At 43.9% G+C, this 23,597-nt stretch overlaps 1 protein-coding gene across 1 annotated transcript in view; it reads left to right on the plus strand.

Moving 5' to 3' along the window:
• LOC147696883 (cyclic nucleotide-binding domain-containing protein 2-like) overlaps nucleotides 1–23,597 on the plus strand; it is a 636,311-nt gene that overhangs the window by 602,492 nt on the left and 10,222 nt on the right. The window contains exon 14 of the mRNA XM_086933251.1: nucleotides 4,166–4,300. Within this exon, the coding sequence (XP_086789377.1) occupies nucleotides 4,166–4,300 (135 nt within the window). The remainder of the gene's footprint in view (nucleotides 1–4,165; nucleotides 4,301–23,597) is intronic.

Genomic DNA, 23,597 nt, shown 5'->3' on the forward strand with positions numbered 1-23,597 from the left:
CAGTGTGTACTAGGGACACCTGGGGTCCCCCCTCAGGTGTCCTCCTGATCACATGCAAAACTCTTGCAGTGAACCCTCTCTTCAGGCATCCCTGTAGAGATTCAAGGTTACTTAGCACTGGGGGGGATGGAAACCTTTACCTTCGGATTGGGGCTCTTTAGAGAATTCCTATCTCCTCCTCACTCTTCTGCTGGGGACCCTGCCCATCCTTGGCTGAGTCTTCCACATACCTCTTGTGGATCCTGGTAACGGTCCAGCGGTCCCCCTTCTGAGCATGCTTCCTGGGGTTAGTCAGCTTACTATCCATTAGATGCTGGCGTAACTCTGGCAAACAAAGAATATATAAGTGCTCCCAAGCAATCAAGTCATACAACCCCTGATAGCCAGTGAACCTGCTGCCCTTTATCCAACCATCCAATGTTCTGGTAAAATAACTAACATGTTCCAACCAAGTATGGGTATCAGCTTTCTTACAAGATCTATACTTTTGCTTATACTGCTCTGGGGTGAGCCCATATCTGATACATAAAGCCTCCTTCATAAGGTTATTTGAGCTCCCTAGTGCTGTGTAAGTGTCCTTTCCCTACTTCTCAAAGTGTTTCCACAGGGCCCCCCCCCACCGCTTCCTCGGGACCTCATTCTTATGACAGGCAGCCTCATATCCTGTAAACCAAGCTGGTAGGTCATTACCCTTAATAAAATCCTGTAAAAAATTATTTGACATGTGTACCCTTCCCCCTGACTGCACTGATTTCACACTGCCACCATTTGAGCTGGAAATCCGCCTGCTTGGCCTTGATGTCCAGCTCCTTCAAACTTAACTCATGAGCCAATAACAGTTTTTTCTCAGGCAGATCCTGAGCTCCAAAACCCACTTGCTGGTTCTGCAATTCCATATTCCCATTCCCATTCTCAGCCTCCCCAGTTCTCTCGGTTCCCACCAGGGACTCAGGGCCTTATGCAGCTCCTCCTTCCTAGCAGAGCTTCTAAAGGGACATCCAAAGTCCTTGCAAAACTGAACGGATATACTTTGTAAGAGTGCAACAGTTCAATCTCAAACTTCAACTCTGCAACCTCACTCGCTGGATTTCCACTCACAGACATGGTGGGTGGATACTTCTAATGTTATCACAAAAATGGGTCAAAAATCACAAAGGAGTATCTGGTTGTGTAATGGTCTACAATCAGTATTAGTGTACACTGATCACTCTATGTCAATTACAAATACAAGTCCAAATCCTCGCCGCTGCCTACCACTGTTGGAAATTGGGTTCTTTAGTTAGCAGTGGTTTGCATCATGTCCAAGTAGGGACCCTTCCAATTAGTCAGGATAAAGGAGCGACACACCTAGATAACCCCTGCTCACCCTCTTGGTAGCTTGGAACGAGAAGGCAGGCTTATCTCAGAGTCAATGTGTAAAGTATCTCTACCCAAACACACAGTAACACAGTTAAAACAATTCAAATGAACATCAGACCAGTTTAGAAAAATAAAGTACCATTATCTAAACCAAACAAACCAAAAAGACAAAAATCCAAGATAAATTTAGCAAAATATCACTTTTGAAGGGATTCAAGCAATTCTGTCTATAGAAATCTATGGATGTGTGATTTCTATACAAAGAATCTCAAATGCGTCAAATCCACAAGGCAAAACAGACCGCTGAGGAGGGAAGCGTCAGAAAACACAGCGATCCGTCAGTTCCTGGGTCTTTGGGGACGTGATATGGCTGTTCTGTTGTATGCAGGAGAAGTGATGTGTCAAATCCAAACTGTAGAGGGAAGTGATCCATCAGTTCCATGATGGTTATGGTTTGCGCATGCTGCGTTGGGAAAATTTGCAGCACAAGTGCAATGCGTCAAAATCCGGATGCACTAGAGGTAGATACAGAAGCAGCAAACAGGCACTGTGTCAATTTCTTGGGCTGTGGTCCTAAGATGCACCATTTCTTTTATCTGCACACCAAGGCCTGTTTCTGAGTCGGTGCGGAGGTCTCGGACTTTGGAGCCCGGCGTGTGAAACTTAGTGTTTGGTGGTTGTTTCTGCCAAACGGGGCTTTGCAGTGGCATTTTCTCCCTCACTGTGGCGCTACGTTATAAAAACCAACCGCAAGAAGGGCGAAGCATATTTTTTTTAGGTTTCTTCAGTTCTGTGCAACAGGAACAACCTCTGAGGGCCCAGAACTTGAGTTGGCACCACAAGGCAGGTCAAAACACCCAGAACTGGAGTTCAAGGATGCTGCAGGTGAAGTCTTTGTGTCCCTGAGACTTCTTAACAGGATGCAAGCTGTACTTCAAACCCTTGGAGAATCTTCTTAAACAGGATACCACAGCAAAGAACAAGTCCAGTCCTTTCCACTACCCACAGACAGAAGCAACTGCAGGCCAACCCAGCAAAGCAACACACAGCAAAGGGTCAGTACACCTCCTGGCACCTCTTCCAGGTCTATTACTGAAGCTATTAAGCTCCTTAATCCTTCATGTATTTTTAAAGTATTTAGATATACCAGTGACAATCTCACTGATGCAGCTGTATGGCAATAGGAATACCTCTTTAAAGTGTTTGAATACAGGTTATATGTGGGTGGACACAGTAGCATTGCACTACATTTTGGAAGGTGATATTTTAATGGCAGCTCAATCAAAAGGAATGTGAAGAACTAAAATATGCCACTATTAATTCGACCAACAATTCTACTGCTCAATATCTGGACATAGGCAGTCCGACTCCAAAGGGAATTCTAGCCTATCGCATTTACAAACGTAACTCAAAGTTTATATATTTTTTTTAAACCAGATTTCATTGGCATTTCAAAACAAATACAAAGCACACATTCAATGGGTATCAACCATAAATGTAACCCAAAGATTAGATGCCTCTACATGATGCTCAGACTATATCAGCTCCTTCTATCTGAAGATGTGGGAACCAGGCATGGTCTCCAGTGCAAGAGTTGCATGTGTAAGTTCAGTGGGTGTGACACAGACTTAGCTAATAACAGATTCATCGGTTGCACAGTACATCCGCAAGATGTCTTTATTTGTATCTTGAATCCTGAAATACATAAACAATAGAATTAGTACTGAGTATTGATATTCTGTAACAACTGCCAATATAGGAAATTTACATATAAATGCAGCAATGTTGTATGCTTCAGTTTAGTCCAGAGAGGTTGTTTAGGGCCATGTGTTGTAAATGTAATTTACTTTTGCACTCACCTTTTGTAGGTATATAATCAAGTATTAAGTTTCCTCGTCAACCAAATAAACTACAGTTTAAACTTGAAACTAGAAAAAAGTAAATTTAAATTGTGTCAATTATAAGTTCTTCTAAAACAAATGAGAGTTACCCGTAAGTGCGAATGTGAGTTTGTTCAGGGTTAGGCTTTGCAAACTTGAATCAGCGAACCACGCTTTGTTGCCAGTGTGCTATTACCAGTTAGACCTCAATTAAGGAGCAGAAATGGCAACTGCAACAGCTTTTGACTGTTTTCCAGAGAGAAAGTAGAGTGCTGATCAATTTGGGCCACCAATATTAGAAGCTCCGCTGTAGAGAAGGAGGCCATTTTATCAGTTCTGTTGACCATACTTGAGGTGGAATTCGGATTGCAGTCTGGCCAGTATTGCTAACGCGGCTAGTGGAGTATTTATATAGCTACTGCTTGGAAAACAAGATTTGAAGTGAAAGATGAGTGTTTGTCAGAACAGCGATAACATAAATATCTTCTGGCATAAATATTAGTGCCTAAAGATTCTTTACAAATACACCGCACCATTGGGGTGATATTCTTGTGAATACAATTTAGGACACACTTTTTTATCAAATGATAAGTTGCTTATGAAACATGGGTACCATTTTATGAGCATCTACTCCTTAGGCTCTTGACCATGAAACCATCTCCTTTATAGATAGACATATTTCTGATGTTTATATTGTTGATATAAAAGTAAGTGCATATCAAGAAAACTGAAGTGGGACAACATGAGCATCAATTTAACTCAAACTAGTTTCTAAATAGGAATACAATAGGATATTAATAGGATTAGCACAATATATTTTTCAGTTAAATATAATATTTATGTAGCATTTTAGTTTGAAGGGAACAATATTTACATTCGAGTACTATATTTTGTGCCCTTCACTGTATTATTTATTTCATTCTCAGGGCCTGGCATATGCTGTTTATGATGACACACCTAGTATGGCTTTGGTTTCTAATGGGGCTGAATGTATCCTCATATCAAAAGAATTCTTTAAGAAGAACATGGATGAAGCATACCTCTCCCGGTTGTCTACAAAAGTAAGTTTACATTGTACTGTTGTCCATTTCCAAATGCATCAATTGTATTCAGTCATTTATAAAATAAAATTCCGGTGTATGTATGCCACAGTTTTTTTTTAAACTGTAGAGTTCACGCTAAATAAAAAAGCCTGGATGTGTTTGTGCTATGATGAAGACAAACAGGCCCGCTCCTAGCCCAGACCTTTACTGAGGGCTAGATTACCTAATATGCCCCACAATATTGCACAAAGGTGTATGTTGTAAGACAATGTGGTAGTCCTCCACAGTGCCTTGCATACATTAGAAGAGTGCTGTTCTCACAAACTACTGTCTGACAGTTGTCTGGAGGGTTTCAGCACATTTGTGATAGAAGAGAGACAAGGAGCCCCAGCAGGATATGTTCTGCCCCTGAATGGAGTTCAAGTATGTCACAGCCTCCACAGTTCTTATTTGATGATGGGGAGCCTATTTTGCCTTGGAAGAAATGGAGGATAGTCTTTGACTCATGTCTAATTTCCATATAATGTAAGACATTCTCTGCAGCCAGGAAACAGTGAATTTTGCTGCACAACGTAGGTATTGAGTTTCTGAACATTTATGAAAGCCCTGATGAGAATACGTTTGGGCATGAATAGTGTCAGCCTAGGGATGACTTTGAGATGTCACTTAGGATGTTGGAACTACATTTTGGCCCAAGCATTAGGTTGTTATGGAGAGACATACTTTTTCCAGAAGTGTAGAAGCAAAAGCAGAAAAGGTAGGTAACTTCATGGCCTCTTTGAAGAGTTTGGTGCGTACGTGCAAGTTTGATAACTTGGCAGATTTGCTGATATGAGACCATTTTGTGCGGTGTACCAAGACACTAAAGTACAAGAAATGCTCTTGGCTAAAAATCCCATACTGAAGGAGGCAATGGACATTGTGGAAGGGATGAAGCACACCTCTGGTTTGGTGAAGGAGATGAGGAGCACACTTCCAACTACTTTAGAGAGAATTACTGGTACAGGTTCAGGGAAGCAGGCTATTGAGTACAGTAAGAAATCCACTGAGAAACCGGTTTGGACCAAAGGGGCGGATCAGGAAAAAGATTCAAAATTCAAATGTTTTAAGTGTGGACGCTCTAACCATTTGTCTAATAACCCCAATTGTTTTGCAAGCAATCCCACCTGCCATAGTTGTGGTAAGAAGGGGCATTACACTGGTGTGTGCAAAAACAACAAGGTTCGGGAAGTATTTGAAATGCAAGATGGTGGTAAAAAAGAAATGCTACTACTTTCTTATCCTGTACAGAGTTTTAATAATGGAGATGGAAATGTTGATGTTGGGCAATTTAGAATGCGGGAGTGTTAAATGACCAGTGGGGGGAAGGAACTGTTGGTTCTTGTGGATTTAGGGTCTCAATTTTAAGTCATTGGAGATAAGAATTGTAGCCTCCAGTAATTAAACTGGAGGGTATGGGAGAGTGAACATTGTCTTAATTGGCGATGCGGTCATGAGCATGAATTTCAAGGCCAGGGAGAAAGTTGGCAAGGTTAATGTGGCCAAGCAGGGTGACAATCTTTTGGATTGGTGGCACTGACCATGTCATGAGTGATAAATGTGAGTGGGTATACGAGTGGTTGTGTGGATGTGTGTATAGATATGTTCACTGTAAAAAAACAAAACGTTACTAGGACATTATAGTTAGTAAAAATTATTTTAAAAACCTTTGAAACTCACTGAACAAACCAGAGGTGATAGGGGCATGATGACCTCAGTGATGTCACTGACCATGTCATGACTGATGTAATATGTGAGGTCATAAGCAGTGCATTGCGGGGATGTAAGTTATAGTTAGCTCAGGTATTTATAACTGCTGAATTTCAATGGTTTTGTATGAGTGAAATCTGAGTCTAACTATAACACTAACGTCCCTGGAACCAGTAAATATATATTTGTATATATATATTCACTGAAAAAACCAAAGGTTACAATGACGTTATAGTTAGCAAATAGAATTTAAAAAACCTTAGAAATTCACTAAAAGAACCAAAGGTTACAGGGACGTTATAGTTAGGGTCAGATTTTACTCATACAAAACCACAGAAATTCAGCTTTTGTAGTTACCTGAGTTAACAATAACTCATGCCCCCGCAATGCACTGCTTATGACATCACATATTACATCACTCATGACATGGTCAGTGACATTACTGATAACATCTCTAAGGACAACACTGTTGTTATCAGTGATTACACCATCCACAGCATCTCTGATTCACTCCCTCACACCCCTATAGAATATTTTATACACCCGCTGCCACTCCCATACAATCATTTGCAAAACATTTCACTGAGCCATACCAGTACTTACACACTCACTCACTGATTCATAGATCTACATATACATACACTCGTATACCCATATTGCCACTCATACACCCACTCACTCACTAATACAGCTATTGAAAACGCTACTCATACACCCATATATGCACTCATGCACCCATACATGCACTCATGCACAGAGTAAGTCAGCCACAGAACTACTCAAGCACCTAGACACTCACCAATACAGTTAATAAAATAGCCACTTACTCACCAAGACAGTTACACCCACACCCACTTACTTACTCATACAAATAGTAACACATACTCACCTATACAGTTAGTGACAGAAGCACAAATTCATGAACAAAGCCACTCTCATATTCACCCACTCATGCATACTCATATACCCCATCACTCTCCAATGCTGCCTTTCAAATACCCGGTTACTAACCCATACTGACACATGCACTCAATCACCGACACAGCCAGTTAGACAATAACTCACCCATACTGTTGTATAGCGTTTTAGTACCCTAGTGTAATTTTCCTGATTCGTGCCCTTATATAGGTAAAAATCACCTTGTCCTTATATAGGCATAGAAATCATAACCATATTTAGACATAGCCCAGGCAGTCCAAATACGGCATGGATACTTCCACTAGTTCCGAAAATCCACAACGATTTCTTGGAAAACTCGGCTTCAGCAGTTAGGGACTTACCCTTGCTTGAATAATAATTTGTCCAAGAACTCATGGAGTTTTCAAAGAACTACGACTCTTTGATGATGTTATTATGTACAACATGTCTAGTGAAGTAGTGTGGCTCACTGGTTAGAGGCGGCAGACCCGAGAGCAGAGGACGGCCCGGGACCAGGGTTCGATTCCCGACGCGGCAGGTTTCTGGACCAGGGTCAGCGGACTCGATAATTCTCTCGCCTCGGTGCCCACTCTGATCAGCGATCACACTCGGCAACTCTGGGCATTAGCTTGCCTCATCTTCACTAACGGCCCCACCAGACCGCCGGGGATGCCTGGTCTCACCCTGGAGATACCCACTAAGGGACCATCTCTCAGGGAAGCCAGGAAGGGTTTCGCAGCGGTCGAAGCGCGGAGATACTCCTCCGGGAGTCGATCCTAGCGCTATATAAACTTGCAATTAACTGTACGTCAAACTCGGCACCTTCAAGGTATAAATATGCCCACACTTGCCATAGCAAACACACAGTGGTTTGGAGCAGTTCGACTATCTACTTGCCCGACGCATCTCGCTAGAGCAAGTGCCGAAGGATGCAGACCCTTCAGCAGACGCACTGAAAGAGACGCTGTCTTTTCTCTTGCCGAGAAATCCAGCTCCAGTGTTTCCAAGCTCCCCTTGTGGGGTGTTGGGAAATCGAGTCTGGAGACAGAGAGATACCAGACCTCCTTCGTTCTAAACCAAGGTACGGAGCTGATTAGACCCTAAGAGAAATCTTGGATAGATTCTTGGCAAAAGAATACTAAACTTTTGCTACACCACACTTACTTCTTCCCTCATACTAGCCTTAGGTTATGTACATCGGGGAAGGCGTATTTTAGAAGCACCAGTTGAGTACTTTTAGTCTTTATTTATTTATGTATTTATTTTATGGCTTACAAACCGTACCATGCTTTTACAGTATTATTTTATAATACTCTTCTTGCTGTACGTATTATACTTTACAGCCAGTCTTACGATTGTAGCAGTTCATGTCTTCTGCATGAGAAAGAAGACTGTTCAATAAATACTTTTATTGAAAACGTCAGTCTCTCTATTTCTCTGTACCTCTGGTGAAACGAAGCATGCACGAATGACTGAGTAAAATATCTATCTATTGTTTCCACGACTCTGAAGATACGTTTTATCTTGGGAAACAAAGTTGTCATGTTTATGCGGTAGTCAGAAACTAATCCCTTCTTGTTTATTCGAGAACGTTTCTAGTGACCTCTGAGCTAGCTGGCACTCACAATTAAGTTTAATATATTCGATAGAGAACTAGTCGACCTAAGTCCTACGTCACATCTATATGATATATTATTCCACTGAGCAGAGCCTATTGGGAATATAGGAACTACACGACATGGCGCCCAACGTTTGGTAAGGCACTAATTTAATGCTTGATACTAGAGTAACTCAGTCATGCTTTTCACAGAGACCCCTTTTTCCCGTAAAATACTCCAATAGACGTCTGGAGTGGGTTAAAGGATGAAATATCCGCATAACTGAGTAGGATGAAAATCCTATGTATTAGTTTCGGTTTGTTCAACGTTGAAGAATACAGTGTTCCAAAATATTGTGCACCTTATCTTTGTTTCCTTGAAACTTGCTCTGCAAACTTTCAGTCAACAAAATGTCGAATAACGACACTGAGAACAGTGGAGCTGCAAGAACTGCAGCCTGACCAGGGTTAGACGTTACAGGTTTCCAACAAGACGACGCAGATGCTATATTCATCTCAGAAAACCTAAGGAAAACTATCACTATAAAGCTTATAACAAATGGCCTATCATCGAGAGGTGGTAAGGTGATATTTGTCATAGAGGCACATGAATATCGGCAGACAGAGGTATTTTATTCATGGATTATCTTCCCAGAAGCAAATCCAACAACACATGTGTTACACTTCTACAAGATAGAGGAACCTCCAGCGGAATACGTTCCTTTCGAGGACATTGAAATTCCACTAACTTACCAAGAGCATCAGCTCTGGTTTAAAGGCGCCCTACAACATCAAAATCACATTACCAGGCTCGATCCACTAGGTAGACCAGGAGCAACATGGCCAGCTATACACCACATCCTGACATTGAAAGAATGGCAGATGTAGAACTATTAGGTCAGCTAAAACAATTAATTAAAATACATAGACAATTGGTACAATATGTCATGCGGACTCTAACAGTCCAACCTACTATAAGAATTCCACAGCACACCCCTAATCAGGGGAATACAAACAAAATAACACCACAGACCATACATCAGTAAATTACCCACAAAAAGGCAACAAATTCCATTCTGGTTAGCTAAAAAAATTACTCAAATAGAGGCAATATTTCCCGATAGTTCACCTCATGAGAAACACAGGATTCTAACAATCTGTTTACCAATGGGGATCGCACCACACCTGGAGGACTGTGACACTTGGGGTACAGTCTTTGTTGCAATCTACACAAAAACACATGGTGTTCCGTGCATGGCAGTAATACCAAACACCCTTAAACAGATTCAAAATGAATACTGGGCAGAGCCTGCTTTAAATCTCGGTATGAAGTACATATATGTTCTAGGTGCAAATATAGATAGTCTAGAACATAATATAGAAAAATATATATTTATTTTATTTTCATTTCTTTTTTATATTGATTCATGATTTAGCTCATTCTTTTCTTTTTCAACTGTGTGAATTCAACAATTATATAAAATTATGCATGTATATTTACATTTTATATTCACAGATTATATACATGTATATTTGGCTCAAACCAGAGAGATATAATGATTGGTAGACAATAATTTTATCGAAACAATGGATAATTTGATGTCAGCAAGCGGCAGAATAGAGACACTGCTGCCTTCATCAGGACACCGTCTATTTGTACAACTATTAAGTGAAACAGAAAATAGAAAATGCAAAACAGCAAATTATTTATTTACACAACCTGTCATGGCACATAGATCATTTACTATACATACTATTAACATTGGTCAATTTATATTTACAATATATACATGGCATCAATTTCTCACAAATGTGTTTGACTATGACCTGTTATCTCACCATTGATCTCATTTCTATTTAGCTGCATGTTGTTCCTATATTATTTCAAACTCATTTTTAATTCATGTTCAGATTGTTACTCAGATATATATTCAGACTGGAAAAGATGCATTGGGGACCTTTGACAATCAAATAGAACCAAGATCAAAAGAAAAAGAAAAACAAAGAAATATATAGACTGAGAGAGGAAAAAGAAAAACAAAGAAATATATAGACTGAGAGAGGAAAATAGATAATAGAAAATAAACAGAGAGAAAAATTAACTGTTGAAGCAAATAACAAAGCCCATAACATTGGGTCTACCAGGAATATTACTTAAACTTTTGACTTGAATCATTTTTATTCTGAATGAGTCTTAGATTTCATTTTGTTCTTATAATTAGATAGTATAGTTCGTTCACATATGTTGACTCTAAGCTTCTTTTTATAAACATATCTAGTGAGAGTCCTGTATTGGGCTCTTATAGTGGAGTTATCACAGATCCAAGATGATGAAGTTAATTCGGATCGCCTTGGAAATGTTTATTACTTCATTCAGGGTTCATCATTACTCACCCACATATATGGGGCTTTACAAACTGGTAAGGTGCTTGGATAATATTACATCTGACTGGACGAGGGTTATCTAGAAAAGGTGACCAACAAGGAATTTCCATATAAGCATATTTCCACATTAAGACGTTGTACAATTTTACTTAAAATATATTTGTCCAGTCCTATTACTTACTTATTAAATGAATAAGCTGCATATAATGCTGTAAATGCTTCTGGACTCTTTTGTAGTGAACCAAGTATGATTATGCAATAGGAGAATATGTTTCCATGCTAGAATGATCACACAGAAAAGAGGAAACAGGGGAGGGGGTTTGTGAGACAAGTTTGGCAATCTATACAGAGCTGGTTGAGTTAAGTTGTTTGCGGAGCATTGGTAATTTATTAAGCGCTTGACTGATACTTACTTCCAGTTCTAATTTAAAAATGGTGCTGGTAATTTTCTTATTTTTCGAAGTACACGTATTAAATATATATGCACCTTGGAATGGAATGTTTTTGATCTGCATGGTAGCACAAAAAACGGATATTTAGAAGTTATGAACTTCGTCTAGTTTAGATTAATCAATATGTCTAGTAGTTATTATCTGTGCTATCAAGCCATTCTTACTTCAAGATATATATTATTGTTTTTGGCCTGATGGTTTGCTGAAATTTGATAACAAAAACAGGTACAAGACTCTAGTTGCTCCTAATATTCCAAAATCGCTGTTACAGGTCTCTGTCAACAATACGCGAGAGCCATTTGTGAGTTCACGGAAGAATCCTGCACTCATAGTTGTAATGTAACTATGTTTGTTAAAAATGTCCTTACTTGTATATAAACTTAGTTCGCTGTCTCTAAACGGTAATTGCTACATGAGAACCCCCGTATTGAGTGGAGGGGAGACTGGTGGCGTCTACAAAAGACAAAGTGAAAATAGCAATATTTATCTTGGTAAATTGATAAAGAAACCCATATGAATATTTATGGAGTCGTATTTGGACGCTTGCAGGTAGCGGTGCAACTTGCTATCTAAGAAAATCGATATACACGCCCATAGCGTGACTTGTAGAAAAAACATGTTATGAGTTGCAGTGGCGCTTCCATTGCACTATACTAATTCTGTTCTGTAAAGTTGCTCACCTTTAGATATGTCCGCTCCCCTGTAAATTCGGCTACAGCGGCATAGACTCCATATGTGGAAACGCCATCATTAGAGTGTCGTGCATCAATGTATCCTTATAAAGATATCGCGAGAATGTGAATACGCTAGCAGAACTTGTAATAAATGACGGACTTCCGCCAATGGCTAGGGCCGCCATAATGAAGGAGGATGTTTTCACCCATATACGTGCCTAGTTCATATATTTTTCTACCTTTTTCTTAATTGGCGGGCTAACATCAGTTTCTGCAGCCGCCATATTAGAAAAAGATTATGTTTACTTTTGTCAACTGTTTACTGACATTTAGGGCACAAATAAAGATTCTCCATTTAAAGTCATGCTGATGAATGTGTATTTCGCTACTACCGATTTTATTCTCTAAAGGATATTGATCAAACGAGAAATGACAACATGATCAAGTGAACATCGAGTGAACACCGAGTTGCAGAATGGTACAGCATTATATTGAATATTTTGCAAAATAGGTATTTAGTTAGACAAATTGCATTGGGTAATAAGGACTAGTTATAGGCCAAGTGTGAAGATTTTAAATTCAAAATATCACAAGAATGGGAAAGAGATACGCTGTCTGAATCCTAACTAGTGACATGATTGTGGGTACATCTTAGATTCCTGGTTTCCGTATATTTCAAATAATCGCATTTTCCCATGGGATTTCTAAATTTAGGCCTTTATTTACAGTGTCCAACAGGAAGATTCAAAAGACTTCACGTTTTTTCCCTATATTCTCTTGGCTTAATCCTTCTTTTGCTAAGATTTTTTCCAATATAAACCATTCAATGTCATTTTCAGTATGGCCCTCTTCGGAGAAAATGTGAGACCATAGGTGAGGCCACTTTTTTGGTCCTTATTGCTGACCTATGTTCATTGAGTCTGACACTGAGAGTGCGAGAGGTTTCGCCAACATATCCTTTTTTACAAGGACAAATCAAGAGATATATTATATTCTTTGATTTACAGTTTGTCATCCCCTTGGATGTTATTTTCTGTCCATTGAAAACAATCCCATTTGTTTCTACGGCTAATGGGCAACTTTCACAGGAGCCACATTTTAAATTCCCTTCAATAGGTTGCATTTTAATTCTCTTTCTGCATCAAATGTTGAATACGTTTTTGACCCCTGCTTGAAAACTCAAAAATTTCTAGAATACGAACAAGTATGTCCTCTGCCCACTGGGATTCTGCCTCTAGAACATTACGGATGCATAATTTATATAGACGGATCAGCACAGCCCGCGATTGGGGGAAAACAAGCTTATAGTGCAGCGTGTGCGATTGTTAAAGGTTGCTGGAGCGATGGTAAATTCCGACCTATGGTCACAAAAGACAGTCTCCAGGAGATTGTACAGCTCAGCGAGCTGAACTACAGGCTTTCAAGATGGCGCTTGAAAATACTGATCGCGAATTCTCCACACTCATAGTGTGCGATTCGTGTGTTCAATCTTACAATGAACTGAGCCTGTGTCCAGGCCAGGTCGCCGCTAGGCTCCTCCGCTGCCTGCTACCTCCAAAGCCCCTCCAGAGCCTCGACGATCCTGGTTGCCGCTTTTCTTCCTGCCTCGGGCGACCCAGCCGCCGCTGAGCCGCCCGCCCGCACCAGACTCTTCCCGCCGCTGCCTCCCTGCGGCCCCGCCCCCGCCAGCCTATTCGCCGCCCCGCTCCCGCCACCCAGCTGACCCTCCCTCCCGGCTCCTTACTTATGATGCCCACGCGTACGCGCAGCAGACACGCGCAGCGGGCGCGCCGATTGTGCGCCAAAGGCACGCCAAAGTCAAGCCCGTCTGTGCCCATCCGGGCCTGGACCGCGCCCAGTGCCAGAACCCCTGGACCCCGCAGATGCCAGCCCACCCGCCCGACTTATGACGCCGCCACCCTCAACGCACTCAACACCGGCTGGATCCCCGGTTGCTACCGAGCCACCCCGAGACGCACCCACGGACCCTTCACCTGCCAATCCTGCAACTTCTCCTGCATCCGGACCTGCACTGCACCCGCTAAGCCGAGCACCAGCAGCAACCACCTGAAGTGCAACCTGTTCAACACCCACTCCGTCCACAGACACGCCGTGGAACTCTGGAACCTGCTTGACACCACATCTCCAGACATCGCCTTCCTCACGGAAACCTGAATGAACGCCTCCTCAGCGCCCGACACCGCCATCGCCATCCCAGATGGATACAAGATCACCCGGAGGGACCGCGTCAACCAGACAGGAGGAGGCATCGCCATCGTCCACAAGAACACCATCCGCATCACAACCAACTCCGACGACACCCTCACAGCCGCCGAACATTTTCACTTCCAGATACACACCGACCCCAAGACCACACTCAGAGGCACCCTCATCTACAGACCCCCAGGACCCCGCACACAATTCAGCGAATACATCGCAGACTTCATCAGCCCACACGCCCTCTCCTCCGCTGACTACATCCTCCTAGGGGACCTCAACTTCCACCTGGAGAACAACAATGACAGCAACACCACCACCCTGCTGGACAACCTTGCCAACCTCGGACTCAAGCAACTGGTGAACACCCCCACCCACTACGCCGGCCACACGCTTCACCGAGTCTTCTCCTCCAGCAAGTACATCTCCTTCAGTCACTCCACCGGACTCCACTGGACAGACCACAGCTGCGTCCACTTCAGCTTCAGAAGGACCACGATTCACCACCATCCGCAACAGGTTCCCTGCAGGAGCTGGAACAAGATCACCACCGACCAGCTCACCACATCCTTGAACCAGAATCCTCCCGCCAGCGCAACGTACCCCAACCAAGCAGCCAACAACCTCACACAGTGGATCACCAACTGCGCTGATGACCTCGCACCCCTGAAAAACCCTCCCAGCAGGCCCGGCAGCAAGAAAGCTTCCTGGTTCAACGACGATCTCAAGAACTCCAAGAAGAACTGCCGTACCCTCGAGAAAGCCTGGCGCAAAGACCCGACTACAGACAACAGGACTGCCCTCAAGCACGCCACCCTCAAACACCACCAGCTGATCCACACCACCAAGAAGACAGCATTCAAGGAACGACTAGACAACAACTCACACAACAGCAAGGAACTCTTCAGCATCGTCAAAGAGCTCTCCAACCCCAGCGCCGGAACCAACGACATCACCCCCTCGCAAGAACTCTGCGACTTACTCGCCTCGTTCTTCCACAGCAAGATCGGCGACATACACAACAGCTTTGGCGCACAGACCACGCACCCAACCACCAAACCAGCGCCCCCCACCACCACCCTCCGCGCCTGGACCCCGGTCAGCCCCGAAGACACCATCCACAGGATTAACACCATCCACTCCGGATCACCAACCAACCCATGCCCCCACCACGTCTTCAACAAGGCCGACTCCGTCATCGCATTCCAACTCCGAGACGTCATCAACTGCTCCTTCAACACCGCCACCTTCCCGGAGAGCTGGAAGCACGTCAAACTCAGCGCCCTCCTGAAGAAACCATCAGCAGACCCCCACCGACCTCAAGAACTACCGCCCCATCTCGCTCCTCCCTTTTCCTGCCAAAGTCATCGAGAAGACCGTCAACAGACAGCTTGCCGCCTTCTTCGAGACAAACGGATCCCTTGACCACTCACAGTCCGGCTTCCGAGCCAACCACAGCACCGAGATCCCCCTCATCGCAGCCACTGACGACATCCGAGCCATGCTCGACAATGGGGAAACAGCAGCCCTCATCCTTCTGGACCTCTCCGCAGCGTTCGACACTGTCTGCCACCGCACCCTAGTGCAGCGCCTCAGCAACATCGGAATCCAAGAGAAGGCACTAGAATGGATCATCTCGTTCCTCGCAGGAAGAACCCAGAGAGTCCGCCTCCCCCCGTTTAGATCCGAGGCCACCGAAGTCATCTGGGGCGTTCCACAAGGATCATCACTCCGCCCCACCCTCTTCAACGTCTACATGAGCCCCCTCGCGGCCATCGCACGCCAACACAACCTCAACATCATCTCCTACGCCGACGACACCCAGCTGATCCTCTCCCTCAACAACGACCCAGCCACCGCCAGAACCAACCTACACGAAGGGATGAAAGACGTAGCCGATTGGATGATGAACAGCCTCCTGAAACTGAACTCAAACAAGATGGAAGTCCTCATCCTTGGATCATCACCCTCTGCCTGGGAAGGCTCCTGGTGGCCCCCGGCCCTGGGCAGTGCACCCAAACCAACGGACCATGCACGCAACCTGGGCTTCATCCTGGACTCCTCCCCCACGATGACCAAACAAGTCAACGCCGTTTCATCATCATGTTTCAACATCCTACGCATGCTCCGTAAGATCTTCCGATGGATCCCCACCGAAACCAGGAAGACGGTCACCCAGGCACTCGTCACCAGCTGACTGAACTACGGAAACACCCTCTACACCGGAACCACAGCCAAACTACAGAAAAGTCTCCAACGCATCCAGAACGCCTCCGCACGACTCATCCTGGACATCTCCCGTCACAGCCACATCTCCGGACACCTGAGAGACCTGCACTGGCTCCCCGTCAACAAGAGAATCATGTTCCGACTCCTCACCCATGCACACAAGGCTCTCCATGACCTGGGCCCCAGGTACCTCAACAACCGCCTGACCTCCTACACTCCCACCCGCCAGCTACGATCGACCAGCCACGCCCTCGCCGCCGTTCCACGCATCCGAAGAGCCACCATGGGAGGAAGATCATTCTCCTACCTGGCAGCCAAGACATGGAACTTCCTCCCCATCGACCTTCGTCAGATCCAAGATCCACCTCTCCTTCAGGAAGCAACTCAAGACCTGGCTGTTCGAGCAGTAGCAGACCCCCCTCCCCCAAGCGCCTTGAGACCCTCTGGGTGAGTAGCGCGCTATACAAATTTCTTGATTGATTGATTGATTGATTGATTGATTGATTGATTGATTGATTGAATGAATACTTGCAGACGTGGGTTCAAATTGGTTTCAAAGATGTAAAAGGTGGCACAATCAAGTATAAATTGCTTTGGGAACAAGTAGTTCTATTACAGAAAGAACTACAAAAGACTCAAGTGATCGAATATACTGAGTCATCAGCGTGATGGCGTTCACATTGCAGGGAGTTCATTGGCTGATGAAGCCACGAAGGCAGCTGTGCAAACGGCTTCCGTAGCTGCAATCACTCGTTCAAAAACACAAATAGATGGTGAAACATTGCTTGCTAGCTTTCAATGCCACTAGCAAAGGCTGTGGAGCTTCGTTACCTCTAAACTATCCACTCGAATATTCATACATAATTGATGCCAACTCCGTCCCTTTTGCTTGAACCCCTGGAGTGGGGGATAGGGTAATTCCAAACAGGAGTCAGAGAGGGGCTTTGATTCAAGAAGCACATAATGTAGAAGGTCTGATACATCAAGGGATCTCAAAATCTCTACTAGAATTACAGGAGATGTACTGGTGGCCATGTATGAATTAATTGCGATGTCTGTTATAGAGATCATAGCATAGAGAGCCACCAGATACCTGACTACAGTGTAGCCAGCCTAGTGCAGACACCATGGACGAAAGTGGCCCCACAACTATTAAGTCAAGATTCATTTGGAAGGGGCCTCAGCGCTTGGCTGACGCCCAAACTGGTATAAAAGATTTGCGAGTCTTTATCGGCACATACGCAATCGGCATAGTACATTCTGACCAGGGTCCTGTGTTTAGCTCTGGAGCTTATAAGGAGGCCATGGCCAGCTTGGGCGTTGCATTGCGGTACTTAAGTCCATTCCATCCTGAGGGAAATTCGGTTGTAGAAAGAAAAAACCGTGACATAAAGCAATCTATAACAGCAAGGGTATTAGGCTCGGGTGACGGGTGGGTCAAACATCTAATAAGTGTCCAACGTAGTCTTAACAATCTGCCAAGAAATTCTCTGGGTGGAATCACTCCATATGAAATACTTTTTGGTACTAGAATGATAGTCGAAGACCTCGAACGTCATACTTCAGTAGTAGAACAAAAAGCCTTTGATATCAAAGAACATTTGGCTGTTTTATAGGACTTAAATGAAACAAGAAGAAGTCTAAGCAACACATTACAGAAGCCAACGACCACTGAAGAAAAACCACCTGTCCTAGCAAGACCTGTCTGGATTCCAAAGATTGGGGATCTGGTCAGGGAGAAAATCGCGGATAAGAAGGAATTTGGGCCTTCCTACAGAAAACCAGTACCTGTCTTTGCAATCCATGGATCAAGAACAGTGTTACTGCCGCCCCTTGCTGGAAGAAAGAAGAACTGGTTCGTATCAATTGACCTGGTAAAACCACACCATGTGGCCGATAATAAGTAGTAGGCCCAGTGGACTCCAAAGGTGTAGCAGACGACCTGGGGCCATATGTAGGTGGGAAAATACCGGTCGGTAACGGCCGATTTCGGCCGTTACCGACTGGTATTCGTAATTCCAGATGTAGGGGGCCTGAAAATTACCGATTCTGTATATTTACCGAATCGGTAATTTTACCGAATCGGTAAAGTACCGATTCGGTAAATGTACAGAATCGGAATTTTGGGATGTAGGTGGCACTGGAAACAGTGCCACAGGCCCTTAGAAATTCGTTATTTACCATGAAATACAATGGCATGGTAAATAACGAATTTCTGTGTACATGCACATCTGTGCATGTACACCTGTGCCATGTAGCACACATACATGCCCTAAGGGCATGTATGTGTGTCACATTGCACACAAGCCAAAATCAGGGGTGCTACAGGGTGTCAAAGTGACACCCTGTCCCCCTTGACAAATCGGTAAAATTACCGATAGGCCCATAGGAATCAATGGCAATTACCGAATTCAAATAAAACTTTCAAGGAACAAGTAACAGATCGTTTTCACCAGCTTGCAAATACATATCTGGTTTCACCATGGGTTGAATTTTGGATTGTGTCAGGTGTACTTTTTCTGCTACTATGGCTCATTCTTGTTTTACGTTTGGGGAAGCTGATAGATGGACAATATAGTAAAATGGACACAGCAAGTAAGAACATCAACTTTCTCCTGAAACCACACAAATCATCTCATCGTGAACAAAGAGACCTGTCATCAGTAAACGTCACAGCCGTTCCTCTACCTGGTGGTATAGCATGGGACAGAACTGATTACGACATTTATGGTCCGGTCGAGCTGTTGAAGATTCCACAGCAATTTAAGTTTTCCTTGAGTGACTTTCTTTCACTCAGCACATTTTCTGATGATTGGGACTTTGAGACTGTTAATAACATGATGGCAGACTTAGAAATAGCAGCAAAATTTACAAAACATGAATACTTAGAAGGTTCATCAGATTATGAACAAATGTATTGTTTTAATCATTATGGTCATCATTATTTGCACAAATCTGCCAACCCTAGAAATGTTTTTACTTATAATCAATGGGAACATTGTCTGACGCCACCAAAGGGTAGCTCAAAAACATTTTATGAAAAATTTCCATACTTCTCAGGTTTTAATGTCACAATTCCAGAAACATTTTACTTTAAAAATGTTAATAAGATAGGAATGAAAAGTATGTAGACTAATACTAAGCAAATTTATTCTGCAGCATTTTATGCTAATTTTCCACATTAGGTTTTGACTTGTGGAAAGACAACATTGAGACAAAAACTGTCTCGGGCAAAGAAGACTGGCAGGTGCAAGGTTTAGAAGCCTTATTCAGAGCCTGCATCATCCCAGAACAAATAATGTTCTTAAATGAAACTGTTCAACATACATCTTGTCTTGGCCTTGCTAAGATAAAAGACTTAAACAAACCGTCCATACCTAAGCCCACACCTGATAGTAATGGAACTACAGATGAGGAGGTAGACGTAAAATATATTTTACAACAAAACTGAACTAATCCTGATTGGAAACAGTAGTTAATCTGGCCCACAGATACGAATAACTGTCAAGATAGATTCCTGAACAAGACACAAGAGTTTACAGTAAATAGGCCAGATCCAAGATATGTCCAGAGACAACATCCAGGGATAGTAACCGCTTACAGAGAAGGAAAACTGTGCCTTCAGTGGCTACAAAAATCTGCACTCCCAGATATAAAACAACACTTAACTTTACTTAAAGATGGCGCTGATTTGAGAGATTTCTTACAAGGACCTCGTAAACACGTCATAAACATTTCATATACGCCGGCATTTATGCTGCTTATAATGAAGCATGGAAAGTCACGCAAATGGAGACAGCAGAACGAATATGAGAAATTGATTGTATTAGTTTAGAGAAAGCTCTCTCTGTAGTTGACAATGGGTTAACGACTCTGTCATCCAGAATTTATTCTTTGGTCAGCATTGTATCCTCTGCCATAGACATAATGGAACAGGACTTGCTCATGTTACAACATGGACAGTCTCAACTGCATTCTATAATGCTGCTAGGCTAGACGTTACAAAACCTTCGTTCAGGCTATGTGCCTTGGTGTCTAATCAACACCACGTCATTGTTTGCTGGATTTAACCTTACAGATAAACAAATCTCTTTGGCACAGAGGGGAGCAGACTATACGGTGCTGAGCATAGAAAAACTGGAAGATTGCCATTAACCCCTTCGCTGCGGATGACAAAGCCAGCTCGTCATGGGCGTTACCTGCGCTGCGCGGATGACGAGCTGGCTTTGTCACGAACCGCGCGATTTTCAAAAGTCAGCGCACAGCGGGAAAACCCGTAGCGCGCATGCAGTTAACCGTTTCTGATAAACCAGCAGTGGAATGGATAATACATGGCACCATCACAATACCAGTGACGATGTTCCAGTTTCAGTATTGCTTAAAACACATACCAGCAGGCCTGTATGAAAGGTTGGGTAAAGAATACATAAAGTCGACCAGGGATTTACCATACACACACAAATGTTGGAGTGGGGAAAAGGAGGTATTTCTTAGTGGTAAAAATTGCAAAACAACACTGAGCGGTACACTTCTATGTCAGGGTATTAATTTACATGGAGCCTGCAATGGTTCTTCGACCAACTTACCCTGCCACCTGCAGGGTCTCCCGGCAGCAGTGATAAATCCAATTTTTAGGCAGCTTTCCAATGTGAGCTACTTAATGTTGAATGATCACAGCTGTTGTGGAATGATGCCAGGAATAGCCTATCTCGTTAGTGTGTCAGCCAGGGTCACTTGCTGTATGCAAGTATTGTTTCCTAAAACTAGGACAGACGGGGAGTCACCGCTATGGCCTTCACTGAACATCTCTTCTATACGAATTGATACTTTAAGCAGAATGAAAGCCATTCTTTTACAAAAAACTGTGCCACTGACCTTGTCCAGAGAGACGTATGATCTGCAAGTTGAAAGGTCCTCTTCAGAGATACATGCCCTAATATCAACAAACTGCCCCATACATTTCGCAGAAATGTTAGGTCATATCTTAAACATGTCTGATACCAGTGGTATTGTACATGTGTTAGAACTGGGGGTATCTAGTTGGCAGAGGTAGGTACCACTGTCCAAATAGGGACCCTTGCTTCTAGTCAGGGTAAGGAGGAAACACTGTGAGATAACCCCTGCTCACCCTCTAGGTGGCTTGGCACGAGCAGTCAAGGCAAATCAGAGGGCAATATGTAAAGTATTTGTACCAACACTCACATTAACACAGTGAAAACACACACAAACTGACTCCACAACAGTTTTAGAAAAATAAAGATATTTAATCTAAACTACACATGACCAAAACGACAAAAATCCAACATACACAGTTCAAGAATATGGTTGCGATAAAGTTCTTTCGGCTGCGATAAAATAATCAACAGTTGCGTGAAAAGTTCACAGTTGCGTCACGTTTTCCTCACAGTACCTTTAGTTGCGACAACGTTCCAAAAGCAGAAGCTGGTGTGGTAGAAAACAAGCAATGCGTTGCTCCTGAGACCTTGGGGAGGCGATGAGACAGTCCAGCTGCAGCAGCGGGCGTGTTGCGACGAATCCGGTCTGTATGGGGAGGAAGGACACTTGTATGGATTCCTGTACTTAGGTCCCGTAGGAAGTTTGTTCTCGCAAAGGCACGATGCGATGATCTTGTAGGGGCTGCGACGATCTCCAGGGCGACGATGTGCGATCCAGCGGCGATCTCTCTCTCTCTTAGCTCCTCGATGCGATGGTTCTGCGACGATGCTCGCAGTGACGTGATGCGGTCCGCAAGCAAGCGGTGCGGTGATCTCACCCAGTGACGACAGGCTCTGCGACGACACTCGCAGCAATGGTAGTCTTTCTGCACCGATCTGGTGCGTCCCGCAAACAAAGAATGCGACGGCTCTGGCAGCAGCAACAGGTGCTGCGACGATTTCAGCCTTCGTAGCGGCGGGAATTTCCTGCACTCTCAGGGATGCGCTCCGCATCGAGCGTTGTGATAACTTTTCTGCAGCAAAGTCTTTAAATCTTGGCTTCCAGCTTCTCAGCACAGGTACAACTTCCAGAGGCACCACACATGGGCCACAAACTCCAGGAAGGACAGAACTCTCTCAGTAGAGCTCAGGGGAATCTGGGGGTGAAGTCATTTTGTTCCTGGGACATCAAAACTGAGTGCCAGCTCTTCTCAGGTCCTTGGAGATTCCTTCAAGCAAGGGGACACAGCACAAAGCAAAGTCCTTCCCCTCTTCTTGGCAGCAAAGCAACAGCAAGGCAATCAAGCATAGCAACAGCAGGACAATCTTCCTTCCTCAGTTTCAGCTTTCTCCTAGGCAGAGGTTCCTTCTTGATTCCAGGATGATCACATTTTCTGTTGTCAGGGGTTCTGTACTTATACACCAAAAAGTCTTTGTTCTCTTTGTGCAAGTGGGCCCTGAGCCCGGTCTGAACCAGTTCTGGGTGTTTCTTGAGCACTTTGTTTTCCTGGCTTCTCCTTTCTTTTCAGAGCGAGGAGAAGGGTTGTCAGCCGCCCAGCAGGAGGTGGAGCCAGCATTGTGGAAAGCAGGCACAGCCCTATTCAGTGCTGTTCTCAAACACAGGATTCAAAAACAACCTTTCCTAAAAGATGTGTTATTAAATTCTGAGTTCAGGGATACTAGACTCTTATGTCTTATCTTGTTCCTATGGGAAGATATGCTGGTAGCCACTGTAGCCAGAATCCCCCATGTTAACCTATGGAGCAAGATAGCCTTACAATAGTGAAAAACGAAAATGGCTGTAATTAACTACCAGAGCATGTCACCTGCACCAGTACATGCTCTACCTTTCATATACACTGCACCCTGCTCAGGGGGGTACCTTGGGCCTTCCATAGGGGTGACCAATGTGCACAAAAAAGGGAAGGGTTAGGCCTGGTCAGTGGGGACACTGACCAGGAGAACATGGCAGTTCACAGACTGCACACAGGCACTGCGGTGGCAGGCCTGGGACACCATTTTGGGGCTACTCATGTGGGTGGCACAATCAGTGCTGCAGGCCCACTAGTAGCATTTGTCATCACCAGCCCTGGCACACCCAGTGCACTTTACTAGGGACTTCTTGGTGATACAAATATGCCAATCATGTATATCCAATCA

This window comes from Lissotriton vulgaris, chromosome 8 (genome assembly GCF_964263255.1).
Source record: "Lissotriton vulgaris chromosome 8, aLisVul1.2, whole genome shotgun sequence".
Lineage (NCBI taxonomy): Eukaryota > Metazoa > Chordata > Amphibia > Caudata > Salamandridae > Lissotriton > Lissotriton vulgaris.